Source organism: Castor canadensis, chromosome 10, assembly GCF_047511655.1.
Source record: "Castor canadensis chromosome 10, mCasCan1.hap1v2, whole genome shotgun sequence".
In the NCBI taxonomy this organism is placed as follows: Eukaryota; Metazoa; Chordata; class Mammalia; order Rodentia; family Castoridae; genus Castor; species Castor canadensis.
In genome coordinates, this window is record NC_133395.1 from 143,475,200 (window position 1) to 143,491,237 (window position 16,038).

Sequence of the window (16,038 nt, forward strand, 5' to 3'; positions counted from 1 at the left end):
AGAGAAGGGACAAAGCTAGTGAGGCCCAGGTAAGGCTAGGCACCAGGAAAAGTCCCCCATCTCCAGGGGAACTTGGGGCTTACAGGAGCTCCGTGCAGGGGTCTGTGTTGTTCACCAGGACTTGCAGCTGAGAGCCCACGTGGAGGTCACTTCCATGGATGGTAATCCTGGTGCCCCCTGCCTTGGGGCCCATAGCAGGCTCCAGGGAGTGAACGGTAGGCAGCTGAGGGAAGAGGGTGGGCAGTCAGGCCCTGGGCAGCCCTGAGGGGTGACAGAGCAAGTGTTCATACAGAAGACGGGGCCCTTACCACGTAGGAAAAGCGCTCCTGCGACTGGCCCTCCTTGGAGGCATTCACCGTCACCACATCTGAGAACGACCCTGGGGCGGGTCCCGTGATGCACACAATCCTGCAGGAGGGAGGAGGCCCTGGTCAGAGAGGTGAGATAAAAGTGATTCTGTACCAGCCCCTGGTCTCCTGCCCACAGTTGGCTGGCACTCAGCTCGGGGATGTGCTACACCATTGCCCGGGTGGGAACAGTGTACGGTTCTGCCAGCAGGTAACCCGAGGGTCCCCGGAGGTGGCCAGGCCCAGGGATTTCCCTGTTCCATGTGTTTCCATGTTCTGTATCTCTAAGATAAGCTGATGGGACAGTCTCTGATCATGGGAGCAGCTGCTGGGCTGACTGCCTGGTGCCCTTATCTGCCAGCCTGGCTCGGGCAGGGCCTCTCAAGCGGAAGACCAGCTCACTCTCAGCCCACAAGCATTTCCTATAGTCCAACAGGGACCAGCAGCTCCACACCCACATCCTCACACCCCAGCAGGAGCCCCCAAACATTCTAAGTGGCAAATCATTTCATCAGAGCAAGGTTTAGTGGCAGGGGGCTGGGCTGGGGAGCATGGAGGGATTCCTGGAAGAGGGGGCATGGAGCTGGAAGGGCAGAAAAGAAACAGGTGGGATGCACAGTGGGGAGGACGTGGGATAGCAGGGTGCCAGGGCAGGGAGGGGGAGGACTAAGCTGAGGCTGCGATGCTAGGCAGGGTGGGGACCCAGGCACTGCCTGTCACTCACTCCTCTGACACTGTGTATCTGTCAGCCAGTGGCTCACAGGCCACTGTGCCAATCCACACGCCATGGGTCACGTCGCTGAGCCGCCGGCCTAAGTTTCTGCCTCGGATGGTCAGCAGGGTCCCTCCGTCCAAGGGGCCACTCAGTGGCTCAATCTGCCAGGGGACAGAGAGGGCAAGCAGGGTTCTGAGGCTGAGACACCAGCAGGCTGCACCTCCCGTTATCATGTGCACCCAGGGGAGTGCACCCAGACTCTCTGCTGAAAGGAGGATGGGCTGGGGCTGTGGGTCACTTGGCAGGTAACTGGGCTGCCCACGAGGATCTGCGCGTGCATTATAGAGCCTACGTGGATCTGGCAATGCCACTTTAGGTATCTCTTGGGGGAAACCAAGGTCAGCTCCCAGTGGCCATGTCAGACCACAGTATCCTGCATCCTAGCCAGCAGCTGATTGGGCCAGTGCTAGACACCACAGTGGCTCCCGGAGGTGGGCTGTTGGCTTGTGCACGTGGTGTGAGCTAGTTTGTGAGCCCAAGGACTAGGCCACGAGGGGGACACAGGTACAGGTGGAAGCTATGCCCTCGTGGGCCGTGTTTACCGTGCGGATCTCAGGGGCGGGGCAGGTGCCAGGTGGTGGCTGCAGAGGTCCCCGCAGGCGACAGCTGTCACTCCACATGCACAGGTGACCCAGGTCTTCACGGCCCAGGCACTGGGAACAGTCAGGGCTGCCCATGGCACAGTTATAGACTTCAACTGGAGAGATACAGGCAGCACGGGTCAGCGTGAGATGGGGCTGGCACTGAGGTCAGCATCTGGTGAGGTTCCCAGCTCCTTCTCCTGACCCTGGGCCCGTGCCAGCCTCAGTGAAGCCACAGCCTCACAAGCTTCCCTCCCTCAGGGGACTCTGCCCGGCCAGAGCTCTTAACCAGCCCCATTTTACAGGTAAGAGGCTCAGAGAGGAGAAGCCACCTGCCTAAGTTCACATCCACGCCACGGGCTCAGGGATGCCAGAGGATGGCTGAGCAGGGTGGGTTCTGAGGCACCAAGGCCCCACAAACCCTCAGAGGCCTGAGGAGGTCTCATTGGCTTGGGTGTGTGAGACAGTTTTGGGGCCTCCTTTCAGCCTTTGAGGTGGGGTGTGGAAGTCTCTTGTGCCCCAGGAATGCCTGAGATCCCCCATGAACAGAAAGACCTGTGGGGAGGTGGTTCAATACATATGAAACCCAATAATGGTTCCAGCCACTGCTTAGGGGAGCACTACCTGTCCCAGACACTGTTCTCCAGGCTTTGTGAGCGGAGGCTCACTGAATTCTCACCAAGTGGATGGGAGTGAGGGGAGGCTCAGAAAGGGCAAGTGAGGGGCCTAAAGCTGCACAGCTACTGTCAGGCAGGTGCCCAGGGGCATGGAGTCTGGCATAGCAGCAGGGCTAAATGTGAGTCTGAAGGAGTTTTGGGGGATGACAGGGTAGGACATCTGGAACTTTGTGGTGAGCGCTGTCTCCCAAGGCTGAGTCCCCTCTGGTCGCATGGGTGGGCAGGGGTGCCCACCTGTCATAGGGTCAGGGCTGTCCAGGAATCGGGATGGCTGCCCTTTTAGCTGGAGGCTGAGTGGAAACACCTGGCTCTTCTGAGTCGTGTGCAGCTGCAAAAGGAGGTAAGGAGAGTGAGGGGCAGGGCAGTGTCTGGCTCTGCTGGGGGAGGGGGTGTCACAGAGACAGATGAGGACAGGGCTTCTGGGGACCAAGGCAGAGAGGTAGGTAAGATGGGGGCTCAGGTAGCATCTGAGCCTACGCAGGCCTCCCCACCCCCAGCAGGACCACTTACCACTACTTGGCTGCAGCGTACAACTGATTCATTCAGCCACACGGCCTCAAAGCCCTCCTCCAGCCCAAAGCTGCACTCTAGTGCAGCACCCTGAGGGACACAGGGACACAGAGGGCTCAGAGAGCTACACCAGCTTCTGTTCCCTCCACTTCCATTAGGACATCACTGTCTGCTGCTCTGAAAGGTGGGCTTGCATGGCCAGGCCTTTGCCTGGGCTGTCCAAGTCCCCACAACCCTCTTCCTGGTCATCCTGCCTAGAGTGTTGGAGACACTCAGAAGTCAAGAACACCAGGACTCCAGTCCTACACTCTCCACGACACTAAAAAACCAGGGGACTTTGACTCAGCTGAAAAGGACCCGGCTCCCAGGGAGGCATCACCTGCTCTCTGAACTTCACGTCTTCCACCTCTACCTTACAGGGCCAGCCCCAGACACCGCCTCCCTAGGGTAGCTGGGTCTCCCTTCTGCCACCAGCAAGACTAAGCACAGCCTCCTGATTCCAATGTCTCTCCAAAACTCCTCTCAGACAGAGCTCAGGCGCCACACTCGATCCTGCACTCAGCCACATTTCAGGGTGCACTTGTCTCGCACTGGGGGCTCTGGGAAGCCTGAGCCCCACCCCGAGGGTGGAGTGCCCCCTTCTCCCTTCACCTTGGTTGTCCACACTTGTCTCGCCAGCCCCCTGGAGCTCAGCCCTGGCCTCTCATACACCCCCAAGAGCAGCAAAACTCAAGGTTTTATTTCTCATAGCCTGGGTTCAAATCCCACCTTTACTTCCTAGATGTGTGACCCTATGCTTTTGCTCCTCTCTGAGCCCTAGATTTTTCTTTTTTTTTTTTTGGCAGTATTGGAGTTTGAACTCAGGGCTTCACACTTGCTAGGCAGGCGCTCTATCACTTGAGCACTCTACCAGTCCTTTTTTGTGTGCTGATTACTTTTGAGATAGGGTTTCTCGAACTATTTACCCTGATACCTCCATCCTCAAGATCTCTGCCTCCAAGTAGCTGGTATTACTGGCTGAGCCTTGGTTCTCTTAACTGTCCAATGGGGTGAGATTCCCTAGCTTGTAGGGTTGCTGGGGAAACTAAGATCCTGTGTTTTAGTGGTTTGAATACTACAGGTGCCTAATGCATTTGCTTTGACTGGTATGCAGGAGGTGCCCAGTGAATGTTGAATGACTAAGCAGGGCTCAATTCCCAGTCTCGTCTTGCTCTCTCAACAGCTGCATCACTTAATATTTGCTGAGTAAACAAGCTCACCAGGTTTCATGCACAGTAGGACAAGCTGCCAGCCAACCATGGGGCAGGACTTCCTGTTTTTATCCCTGTCACTGGCACATGTGACACCGCGAAAAGAAAGCAGGCCAACCTCCCCTGCTTCTGGGGTCCCATCCCAGAAGCTGTTGCAGGAAAGTGGTGGCTGATGGGACCAAATACCCTTCTACCCCTGCTGTGCTGAGTGGAGTTGGGTCCCTTCTCTGAGGCCACAGCCACCTTGGGACAGCAGATCCCAATTTGCCCTAGGGCTGCTCAAGGTGGACGCTCAGCACACAAGGCAGCTGCAGAGCCCAGGTCCCATCCTCAGGCCTGCTCTGGGTTGTTCTAGAAAGGGGGGATATGAGACAGGACAGGAGAGCAAAGAGTCCTGAGCCTGGTCACAGCAGACCAGCAGTTACACAGCTGGGAAGAATCAGCCAGGACCAAATCAGGGCTTGGACCTCCCCACCCTAGGCCCCTGTGCCCAGGGATGCAGAGCTGCCCTTCCCACCCAACAGGCCCCTGCTGCTCTGCTCTGTCCCATGCAGGGAGGGGCTTTGGGGTGGAAGGGGGCCCCACCCTCGCCCTCATGAGACTTCCTGATGCATCCCAGATGCCTGGCACGTGGCTCCCACGTGTGACAGCCGTCACGGGCCTCAGCTCCCCGTGGAAGTGACAGATGGTGCATCTTGGGAGCTGGGGGGTGGGGTTGGCACCCTTCCAGGACTCAGCAACACTTCCCCCCAGATGCCCTCCCAGGAGGGTCCCGGAGGGTCTGCATCCCCTCCCCCAGTGCAGATGAGGCAGTTGAAATCAAGCATGGGAGTCCACGGCTGCACAGCCTGATGTTACTACCTCCCAGGCCCGCTTTCCCTCAGGACATGGGAGCCAGGGACAAAACTTCTCCGGCCATCCTCCAGGAAGATGTGGGAACCACAACCTGGCCAGTGTGCTCCACCAGTGCAGCTGTGCCCAGGGTCACAAGGCAGTCGGGGCAGGCAGGGTGGACCTCTTTCCTGTGGGCTGCAGCACCAGACTAGAGGCTGAGCCCACTCTGCCAGGGGAGCCCTAGGGGTGGGGCACCTGAGGCTGGCCAGGATCTCCCTCAGCAGCTGCTGGCCGCCTGCTGTCTCCATTGGCCTGGCCTGTCCTCCACTTCCCTTTCCCCCAGTCCCATGTAGCCAAAGCTTTTCCCAAACAGAACCCAGAGGCTCAGGGGAAGAAATGCAGAGCATATGGGCGCCCAAGTGTTGGCTGGGCCAGAGCAGAGGCCGCCACTGGGGACACAGGGACAGTCAGTGGCCTATACGGTCCCTGCCCTCCCCAACACACCCCAGCCAGGCCTCTACTTACATGGAAGGCAGCAGCACTGGTAAGTGGCACCAGGATGTCCTGGGAGCCACCCGTGGGCATGGGTGCCAGAGTCACAGGCAGGATCTGGGGGCAGTCCTGGGGACTCTGCAGACAAAGCACAGGAAGGGGTCACCTGGACATTTTTGAGATGTCTCCACAGTCCTGCCTACCTGGGAGCACTAAAATCCTGCCTATGTTGCCTCACCTGATCTTCACGCCAGTCCCAGGGCAGGCTTCAGCAGCCCTGCTTTACAGATGGGGAAACTAAGGTACAGAGCGACTAAGCAACCAGCCCAGTGGTGGAGCCCACTGTGGAGGCTGAGTCAGCTGGCTCCTCTGTCCCTTGGCCACACCTTTGCCTACTGTGCAATGAAGGGCTGTGCCCGACTCCCCGTCCCATTGCTAGGGGCTCAGGGCCCAGCTCGGGAGATGCTGTCCCCAGGCTTCTGGGGTGTCCATACCTCACTGGCCAGAAGCCCCCTCCGTGGTCTCTCTGAAGAGGAGTCCTTAACTCCAGGGCCCTGAGAACCGCGTTCTGCTCCCACATTCCCTGAGGATCTACCCTGCTAGGACATGAGCCAAGGACCCTGGAACAGCTGCCCCCACGCGGAGGAGCACAGTGACCTAGCAGTTCAAGGAATCTCTCCTCTACCCATGCCTGACGGAGGTGGGAGAGAGAATTAAGGTTAAGGTCAGGCCAGGAGGTGGGGATGAGCCTCTATCTACCTGAGGTCACCCAGCTGGTCCTTGCCCCTGGGGGAGTCATCCTTGGGTCCTCCCTCCCTCCCTTTCTTTTCCTTTTCTTTCCTTCCCCCTCTTTCATTTATGGCACTGGAGATGAAATCCAAGGCCTCTCGCACACCGGGCGTGTGCTCTTACCACTGAGTCCTACTCGTTGTGCTGACACAGAAAATACTTTGACGGCAGGAGGTAGCCGATTCTCCTCAGGAACCCCAGCACAAAGCCAGACCTCAGGGGTGACCAATGTCACAACAGTAAGGACAACTGAAACTGACAGCTCAGATGCCCTTGCTATGAGCCACGGCCATCCTGGGCACTTAGCCACCCTCCTTGTGAGGCAGGTACCACCATCAAACTCATTTGGCAGAAAAGGAAACCGAGGCACTGGAGCAATGCAGCTGGCCCACAGTGAGTGGAGTAGCACAAGACGGCTTGAGGTGCCCAGGCCATTTGCTAACTGACCACAGAACCAGTATGGTGACTTTTCCTGGGGACAATGCCTGCTGCACACCACAGGGGCTTGTGTTGAAGGAGCAGGGCAGCCAGGCCCAGAAAGGCCTCCTGAGCTGATCACAGGGGCCAGCGGACCCCACGAGCACACATCCCTCTCTGAGCCTCTACATCTTACCTACACCACGGGGATTTTTAAGGCAGTCTCTGAACAGACCAACTCCAGGTCCTCGGCAGAGCCTGGGCTGCCCTCCTCTGCTGACTCGTATGTAAAGCCTGGGAATTTCAGAAAATGGAGCCCATGTTTCCAGTCAGATGAGGCCTACTCTGGGCTGGCCAAGGCCCAGCACCTCTGTCCTCCGCTCCACTCCTCCGGTGGCAAGGTGGCCAAGAGCAGGGCCAGGGCTGAAGGGTGGGCAGGAGGAGCTATTCTCAGGGGGCCCCACAATGAAGATGTGGAGCCATCCCTGAGGGCCCCCGCACCCTGTATCTGATTGTAACCCCTGGTCATGCATACCCATTCTACAGAGTGGCACCAAGGCTGAGTCTTGACACCTCTGCCCTGCTTCGGGGTCTCCACCAGAGTTTACAGGCCTCTATGGGGCCAGCAGCCATGTCTGTTGCAGGCTTAAGACCTGCCCCCCTCTCCAATCTGCCTCCAAGTCCAGCTTAGCCTTTAGGGAACCTCCCTCACAGGCCTGGGGTTTGGGGCATGAACCCTGTTCTCAACTGCAGGAAGGGGAAGGAGCTCAGGCCCACTCTGGCAGCCTCGGATGGTTCAAGAGCTGCGTGTGAGCCAGCACAGCAGTGAGACTCAATGCTCGACAGAACCAAAGACATCAGTACAGTTTCCTGGGGCTGGCAGGAGGGGGACCAGGAGCCCGCCTGAGCTGCCAACGCTGCCTTGGCACCAAGAGCAGGGCCTGTCTGAGCACGGCGTCCTCCCAGAGGAACCTATACCGCCACTATTGGAAGTGCTGGACCCAGCTGTTTGTGAAGGTGTTCCCAGCCCCCACTTGCACGAGCCAATTCATTCTGTGAGCCTGAAGAGGGGTTTGGGCAGGATTTTCCTGCAAAGAACCTGGGCCTCCTTTTCCTATCTCTACCCAAGCCATTAAGGCCACAGACAGGGCCAGGGGCTTCTCCCCTTTGCCAGAACATGAGCTACGCCAGGCAGCAGGCTCAACAGCCATGGCTGGCTGTACTCAGGGCAGGTGAACAGGCAGAGGAGAGGGGACCTAAGTGTGATCAACCTGGCTGTGGGCCCAGTGTGTGCCAGGTAGCCGAGAGCCTCGCCTCAGCTCAATGGGTGCCCAGGGATCCCACATAGGCCACCAGGAAGCTGGGAGACTTGGCATCCGGTTCAGTGGAGCACTAATGGGTCCTGCAGCCAGACCTGGTGCCTCCAGCCCACAACCCCTGACTTCTCCCACCTCCTACCAAACCTCTGTCCGCATGGCTCCTAATACCAGGACATCTAGGGCCCATGCCATCAGAGGCCACCTTGATCCTGCCCTCAGGGCTTCATGTCACAGGGTCTTGTCAAAGCCACCCCTGGAGGCCGTGTCAGCCCTGGGGCACTGGGAGTGAAGGGCACGTCCACTTTCCTCACCATCTTCCCATCTCCTGCGGCCTCAAATGGCCTGTACCTCTCTGCCTTTCTGGTGATCATAGGGGACAATGAATGTGTCAGAACATGTAGCCTCCATCATTACCCCTCCCCTTCTGGGGCACCCTCCAGCTCCTGAGGGGTCCTGGTGCATATGCAGACCCTCTGCCCGCTGTCTGCCCAGGAGGCCTGGCGCCTCTACAGCTAACTGGCACTTAATTAAGTGCCAGATCAAGCATCAGTTCAGAGCCTCGCACAGGCCTAGGGCAGAGGCTGCCTCTTCTCCTGCAGATTACAGTAATCCTCTAAGACAGCCGGCTCTGCGCTCTGCCCCGCACTCTGCCTTACTCCTGCCCAAGAACTGCAGCCCTGGGGGATGGCAGACTAGCACCACCTCAAAACACCTCTCAGCTAGTGAGCTCCTACGCAGCTGTCAAGATCCAACACACCAGGCCCCTCTCAAAAGAAGTCTTCCACGGCCCACCACGAAGAGAGTCGCCCTGAGCTCCTTAGGAGCGTGGTGAGCCTTTTATTGAGTACCTGCTGTGTGTGGAATATGGAGGTGGTGTCTTACAGGGGTAATTCCAGGTCTTCATCCCAGCCCTGGAGGTAGGCTCCATTTTACAGACTGGGAAACAGGCACAGAAAGGTTCAGTAGCTTGCCTAGGATCACACAGCCGCAAGTGAGAGCTGAGGCTCTTGACTTATGATGGAGAAGGCAGAACTATAGCTAACTGGGTTCTTCTGGGTGCTTAGACTCAGGTGTGCAGGCAGTCAGTAAGTGCCGGATGGGTCCTGGGTCCTCCTGTCCTTCTGCCCCCTCAAGGTTAGCACATAGGACACAGGCTGCCTGTGACCAATGCCTCACACTGACATCTGTTCAGTCTCTGCTGTGTGCACAGCTCTGAGTTGAGGCTGGAAAGAGGAGACTCAATCCAGATGTGGCTCCCCAACAATGCAGCCAGAGTCCTGGCTGGGCCCAGGCTATGCAAATCCTGGCGCCTGGGGCCAAGGCTTGGAACCTCCCCTGTGGTTTGGCCACAGGCCTGCTAGGCCTCTCCCAGCACAGGACACCCACACTCTCACGCCCCTCTCAGTTAAGCGTGGCTGCTTCTGCTCAGAGCAGGCCTAGGGGATCAGGCCCAGGTACCGAGACCCATGGAGTCCAGGCTCCTTCCTTCCTGCTGGGTCAGCACCTGCCCTACAGAAAGAGTGGGGAGAGTTCCCCAGCCTTGCCAACTGCCTGGGACCTGTGCCCAGAGTGGGCCCAGTAACCTCCGTCTGCAGGGCACCAGAGGTCATGCAGGGAAGCTCTTCCTCAGTGCTGCCATCTGCAAAGTGGGTGGGGCAATCCTTCCCCAGAAAGGCATCCAACAGATGCTGGGGACCCAGGACTCTGCACCTCACTCAGCATGGCATCCACCTGGCTGCATCTACCCCACAACCCTGGGAACCCCATCTGCCTCCCATGCAGATGGGGGCTGCAGTTTTGAGTATGTATGGGGGTGGAATCGAACCCAGGACCTGGCACGCGCTAGGTAGGCGCTTTGCTGCACCCAGTCTGCCCTGTGGATGTGAATCCCCTGCAGGTGAGCTCATCCGGCCACTAGCCAGGTATAGAGATCCCCGTATTTCCTCCTGCACCCCCATGTCAAAGGTTAAATCCAGCCAAGGTGACATGGCACAGGGAGGATCTGGGAGCACATCTTGCTGAGACAGGTTACCTCCCTGCCCAGGGAGAGCCACTGGGTCCCCTCTGACCACGGGGAAACTGAGGCAGGCACCTTTCCACCTGTTGTGGGTCTTTAGAAAAGAGACCATGCCAGAGGGATTCGGATTCAAGGCTCAAGACTGGTACCCCCCACAAGGATGACCCTAAGTGAGTCACCTCCAAAGGCTTCAGGCACAAATCACCCTGGAATGCTAAGGGAGCTGAACTTACAAAAGGGAGATGAAAACAAACAGCTGCCCAGAGGGCAATGGAGCTCAAAGTAGAAGACCATAACTTCCCTAGAACATCATCTTTAAGAACTGATCTTCAGGGAGGAATGAAGGATGTGCCCTGGCCAGGCAAATGCAAAGGAGAAACAGGGAGCAATGGGCATACCCACCAGGAGGGATCAGCAAAACCTGTGGGATGAGCCCCACATAGATGAAAACTCCAGTGTCTGGATGTGAAAACACTCTCAACAGATTAAATACTTTTTTTTTTAAAGGGACTGGAGGTGTGGCTCAAGCAGTACAGCACCTGCTTTGCAAGCATGAGCCCTGAGTTCAAACCCCAGTCCCACCCCCCCAAAAAATAAAAATAGAACAGCAAAGGGCACCCCCAGGCTGCCTTACCGTGGGGTTTGGCAAGGCCTCACACCGAGACTGGTTGGAGACACAGCTATGCTGCTGGGCACACCAGAAACAGGGCCACGGCGCTGACAGGCAGCTGGTGCAGCTGAAAGATGAGGACCCCTCAGACTCCCACCCCTCGGCTTGTCCTCCCCTAGAAACTGGGGCCCCAAAGGCCAGTGCGAGCGCAGGGGAATGTCCTGCTCATCCCCAGAGCTGCCTGGGAGGGGCATTTATCAGGCAGTGAGCTCCCTGCTGAAGGGGTATGCAAGGAGAAATACGGGACCTTCAGGAGGAAGGTGGGATCAGGGTTCTCCCTCTGTACCCCAGTGCTGGCAGTAGGCCTGGGGGGGGTGGGATACCTCAATAAAGGAGCCAGCCAGGGTCCCATCTGAGGTGTTTTTTTCCGCCAAGGGCCTGGACTTCCCTGGGGTCCATTCTTCCTCCTGCCCTCCCCCCAAGGTGGCCTCCACCACACTCACGCTGCGTGGGGGTACACCTGTCCAATGCGGCTGCAGTCATAGATGGTGAAGTTGGCTGAGACAATGTTGTGTCCATTGACCCTCACGGCCATCTCCACGGTCACATGGTCTAGAGTGGATCAGGGGAGCCATGGAGGGGGCACGGGGTCTCCTCTGACATCCGAGGCTGTGATGTCAGTACCCCAGCAACCCCAGGCCTACAGCCTGCCACTCAGCCCTCAGCTGGCCTCTGAGAGCCTCGCCCCCCTATGCCACGGCCCCAGTGCTCACCCTGGTGGGGAGGGAAAGGCGGGAACTGGTCCTGGGGCAGGAGGTTGCAATAGGCAATCTGGTGATCGTAGGCTGGGCCTGGAACACGGGCCACAGTTCGGATGTCATTCCCGTAGTCACAGGCCATCTCCATGCTGCTGAGGCTAGGCAGGCTGCCCGAGATCTGCAGGATCATGCCCTGGGGACGAGGGGCCCTCAGTTCCAGGACCCAGGCTGTCCCCTCGCAGCCCCACCCCACTCAAGGACTGAGCACCAAGCCGTGTCCTGCCTGAGCGTCCCCGGGTTAGGGTGGGGGGAAGGACAGGACAGGATTCCCTAGAAAGGGACTCAAGACCAGACAGCTGCACCCCACATGTACCTCCCTGGGCCTCAGTTTCCCCATCTGAAACACACCATCTCAGAGGAGTCAAGAAGTTCTCCATATTCTGGGCCCCGTGACCTCCTTATTCCTAAAACTCTCCTGAACCCTCAAATGCATTTGCACCTCAGGGCCTTTGCACTACAGTTCCCGCTGCCAGGACTGCTCTTCTCCAGGTACCTGCCTTGGCTCCTCTCCTTCCTGTCCTTGCCCAAGCGTCACTTTAGCAGGGAGCAGCCCTCTCCAAAGCCCAGAGCTGATCTAAAACGCCAGCTTCATCCCTCCTCACTCCCCACCCCTTTTCTGTTCCGTATTCTTTTTCTTCACAGCGTCCTGATCACCTCAATGCTATCTGACTTACTCTCCATATCCCTCAAGCATGCCAGGTCCACCAGGGCCAGGGCTCTGTCTGTACACTGATGCAACCCCAGAGCTAGAATATGTGTTCGGTAACATGTGACTGACTGAATAAGTGAGTGAATCTATCTCAAGCTGCTAGGAGGACAACAAGAGGGCAGGACCCTGTGGTGTGTGATTTCGGGGGGACAGAGGGAGTGGGCTGGGCCATCAGAACCCACCAGGGTGGTAAGTGACACCCCCATCCTTGGGGAACTCACTGAGGACAGGGCTGGCCCCCTGCCTTTGCAGGGGGCTGGCACAACTCTGCCATCACAGCGGGCTCAGCCTGGGAGCCTGGCCCCTGCACCGTAGTGCGGTTCACCGGCTTCTGGGAAAAAGAGATGACAGCCTGGTACTTGGTGACCCCTTGTCCCCCACCAGGGAGAGAAAGGAGAGGTCTTTTACTCTCCATCCCCAGCACCCAAACTCTGGGCACTGGGAACATTCGAGCTGTTTACATTCCAGCACTAGCTACTGGTGTACACGCTTTGCCCTTCTGGGCCCGTTTCCTCTCTGTAAAACGTGCCATGACCAGCCTCGGGTCCCAGATTGCATGCTCCGGAAAGTGGCTGTCACTGCTTCCCGCCCTGGACACACCCGTGTGGGCGTGCACACTCACCGTGTACTCCTGGCGCACGTCAATCTCGGCGGGCAGAACGGCCATGGAGGGGCAGCGGCTGGGGCCCTCACTGGCACTGGTCCAGAAATGTGGCTGACTGGAGTTGGCACAGTCCTGCTGCAGGGTGCACCTGAGGGTCGGCAAGGTCAGGTCCCGTGCCACCCTACTGCCACCCTCCCTCCCAGCCACCACCGTCACCTTCGGGACCTCACCGTGTCTCCAGCGCACACCAACCACAGTAGGCATCAGCTGCACCCACGCAGTCCCGGCAGGTGGAGTGCACTTCGCACGCTGCAACCTTCACACGGGCCATCTGCAGGCACAGGCAGGGCACCGCTGAGCCAGCCTGCCGGCCCTTCCCAGAGGGCTGGCTGGCCTGTCAGCATGGCCCGAGCCATGGGAGGCTGGGGAAACTGAGGCTGGAGGCTCTAGTGGGGGCACCCAGGACATAAGGCTTCCTTCCCCACAGCGTGGAGGCTGGGAAGTGGTGGTCATGCAGTGAGCAGATAAACCCAAGGGGGAAGGGAGCAGCAAGTGCAAGGCCTGGTGCTGGGCTTGCTCTGGCCTTACCTGGTGGGAAGTCATCAGATAAAGGTAGCCAGAGTCTGCTGGGTCGAACTGCATGACATGGTGCACAGGTTCCCCATAGGCCACGGTCAGCACGCGCCTGCTCACCACCTGCATGCTCTCGTTCAAGTTAATCTGCAGGGCAACGGCTGTCAGGCTGACACCAGGAGATAGGTGCCAGGGAGCAGAGGCCACGCACCAGCAAGAGCTGACCCAGGTGTGAGGTCCTGGGCCCCCCTCCTGCCCAGGCTCTCTCAGGGAAACCACAGGCACGGCAAGGAGGGAAAGCCAGCCTCCTCTCCAAGAACCTCCTCCCTGCTCTTCTCCAACACCTCCAGGTGGACAGGTGCAGACTGTACAGTTTCCAGAACTTTCTGGAGGAGACTGTTTAACATCACCACTAATAGCAGGGACTCGAGTTTGAATTCTGGTTTGACATCATAGGCTGCAGAAATGCACAACTGTACACATCAAGTCCCCTCTCTGAGCTTCTTCCCTGGGCTAGTAAGGCTGGTGTTCCACAGGACTGAGGATAGCACAGAATGAGAAGACGCTGGGCCAGCCCTGGGGTAGCTGCTGAGCTACACCTCTCATTCCTCCCCTCCCATTTCACAGATGAGGAAACTGAAGCCCAGAGAGGCGCAGGGGCTTGGCAAGAGCTGTAAAAGAAGGATGTCTCAGGGTCACAGTGGAAACCCAGGCCTGTCTGACCCCAGAATCCAAGGCTGAGGCTGGGGAGTGTGGATGGGGACCAAGGTCCAAGGAGGAAGAGACCAGGACTCCTGGGGCCTGGAGGCTTCTCTGGCTGAGGCCCCTCTGCATATCCCCTGAGGACTGAGTGGGCCGGGGAGCCCACAACTCACCCAATCAATGTAAGCCCTCCCAGGTCTCCACAGGCTTGGTCCCAGCTGCTGAGATGTCTCTGTTCAGGAGGCTTCTAACAGAGCCTGGCAGGGGCTTGGTCAGAGCCCCACCCCACCCCCACCCCCAGGCATCCAGTGTTCATTTCTACTCCTTCAAATGTTTATTGAGCACACAGAGTGCTCTGAGGATTGAGATCTGAGTCCCAAGCAGGGTGGTGGCAGAGATACCACACTGCACAAGGTGGAGGGTGACTGTCCCAGGCTGACGTGAGGAGTGGGCTTGGGCCAGATGAACTCTAGTATGTGTGAGGAGGCCCTGAGTTCAATCCCCAGCACCCACAAAAACATTAAAAAGTAAGTGAGGAGATGCCACTTCTGCTGTGTGGGTTTGGGACAGTGGTGCCCCTTGGTGCATCTCAGTGTCCTCATCTGTGAATTGGCATCGTGGCCCTGCCTCCCTCACAAGGGTGGGGGTGGGAACTAAGTGGGATAATGCTGTGATATGCCCTTCGAAGCAGCTCCTTGGAAGGGGGTACGGGGGCTCTGATCACAGTTCTGCATGGCAGTGCTCATTCTGCCTCCACAGATGGAGACAGAGGCCCAGAGGGAAGAAACAACTGTGTCCCCAGGTCACAGAGTGGGGACAGCAGACCAGGCCCCACTGACTACTTCATTCACTACTGAGGACCCCCACCAGGGCTCCAAAAGCCAGTCCTGAGGGGCTCTGCCCCCCTATCCCGCTGTGTGTCTGCAGAGCAGCTGAGGGGAATTGGATTGTCAGCTCTGAGTCAATTAGGCCGGGGCCTGGCATGCTGAAGGAGCTGGGCCTGACATCTGACTCTCCACAGAGAGCATTGAGAGATGGCCGGTGGGAGGGCCCCCTTAGTGGGGAAGCAGGGTTCAATCCTTTCCTTCCCAGCCCCAGGACTCTTAGGGTCCGTGGCCCCAGCATCGTTAATCCAGGCCACTCACCCCGAGGAGGTGGCCAGCAGGGCTGGGGAGGAAATAGGACTGAGGATCCTAATTTGCCAGACAGTGGCCTTATCCCATTGCAGCCCCATGGCAGCTTATAGCCCTTCACAGAGTGGGAAACTGAGGCCCAGAGGAAGAATCTGCATGACCAGAACCTAACAGCCAGCAAGAGGCAGAGCCCAGAGACCTGACGCAGGTCTGCCGGCCGCAGAGCCAACCACACTGAGGAGAGGCCTCGTCAAGCCTGCCTTTCCCTCCTCATGCCCGGCCAGTCAGTGCTCTGACCACTGTGGGAAAAGCAGACTTGGCCAAGGCTGACTTGCTGTGTAGACAGGAGCAAAGGAAGGCTAACACCACTCAGCATGACCTCCATGGCCTCCCCCACCACGCCTACCTTGAGGAGCCTCCCGTTGGCAGTGCCCAGGAAGACCGCTGTGTAGTTGTTGGCACTGGCCACAGCCACGGCTGTGAGGCCCGGGGCCCGGAACACGGGTGAGGCCTTCAGAGGCTGCAGGATGGACAGTGGGTGCTGCAGGTGGGCGGCACCGCAGTCCAGCTGCTCCGGCTGCAGCTGGAGAGAAAGAGCAGCTCAGATCTCAGCTCTGGAACCTTCTTCAGCTCCCAACCCTGCCAGCAGGACGGCCTCTCGGGCCTCAGCATGGAGCACTCAAGTCTTGCTCCTGCTTGACACCTCCAGCTCCGGGCTGAGGCCCAACACAAGCAGGGCCCTGTCCCTGCTCCAGGTATGCCCTGACCTCCACTCAGGTCACAGGCCACGCCAAGGAGATGACAAGTAAGTAAGGCTCACGAGAACTGGACAGTGGCGTCACGTGATGCTGGCAGGACGTGCTGGCGAGGGACAAGGGTGG

The 16,038-nt window shown here is 58.3% G+C and overlaps 1 protein-coding gene across 1 annotated transcript in view; it reads right to left on the reverse strand.

The window, feature by feature from the left end:
* Plxnd1 (plexin D1) overlaps positions 1–16,038 on the reverse strand; it is a 43,503-nt gene that overhangs the window by 12,193 nt on the left and 15,272 nt on the right. Inside the window, exons 2-15 of the mRNA XM_020175605.2 lie at positions 15,564–15,740; positions 13,338–13,469; positions 12,980–13,080; positions 12,768–12,897; positions 11,392–11,569; positions 11,122–11,230; positions 10,643–10,745; positions 5,500–5,604; positions 2,891–2,980; positions 2,615–2,708; positions 1,665–1,819; positions 1,072–1,223; positions 309–408; positions 84–223 (exon numbers count right to left, since the gene is read on the reverse strand). Coding sequence (XP_020031194.2) covers positions 84–223; positions 309–408; positions 1,072–1,223; positions 1,665–1,819; positions 2,615–2,708; positions 2,891–2,980; positions 5,500–5,604; positions 10,643–10,745; positions 11,122–11,230; positions 11,392–11,569; positions 12,768–12,897; positions 12,980–13,080; positions 13,338–13,469; positions 15,564–15,740 — 1,766 coding nt within the window. The remainder of the gene's footprint in view (positions 1–83; positions 224–308; positions 409–1,071; positions 1,224–1,664; positions 1,820–2,614; positions 2,709–2,890; positions 2,981–5,499; positions 5,605–10,642; positions 10,746–11,121; positions 11,231–11,391; positions 11,570–12,767; positions 12,898–12,979; positions 13,081–13,337; positions 13,470–15,563; positions 15,741–16,038) is intronic.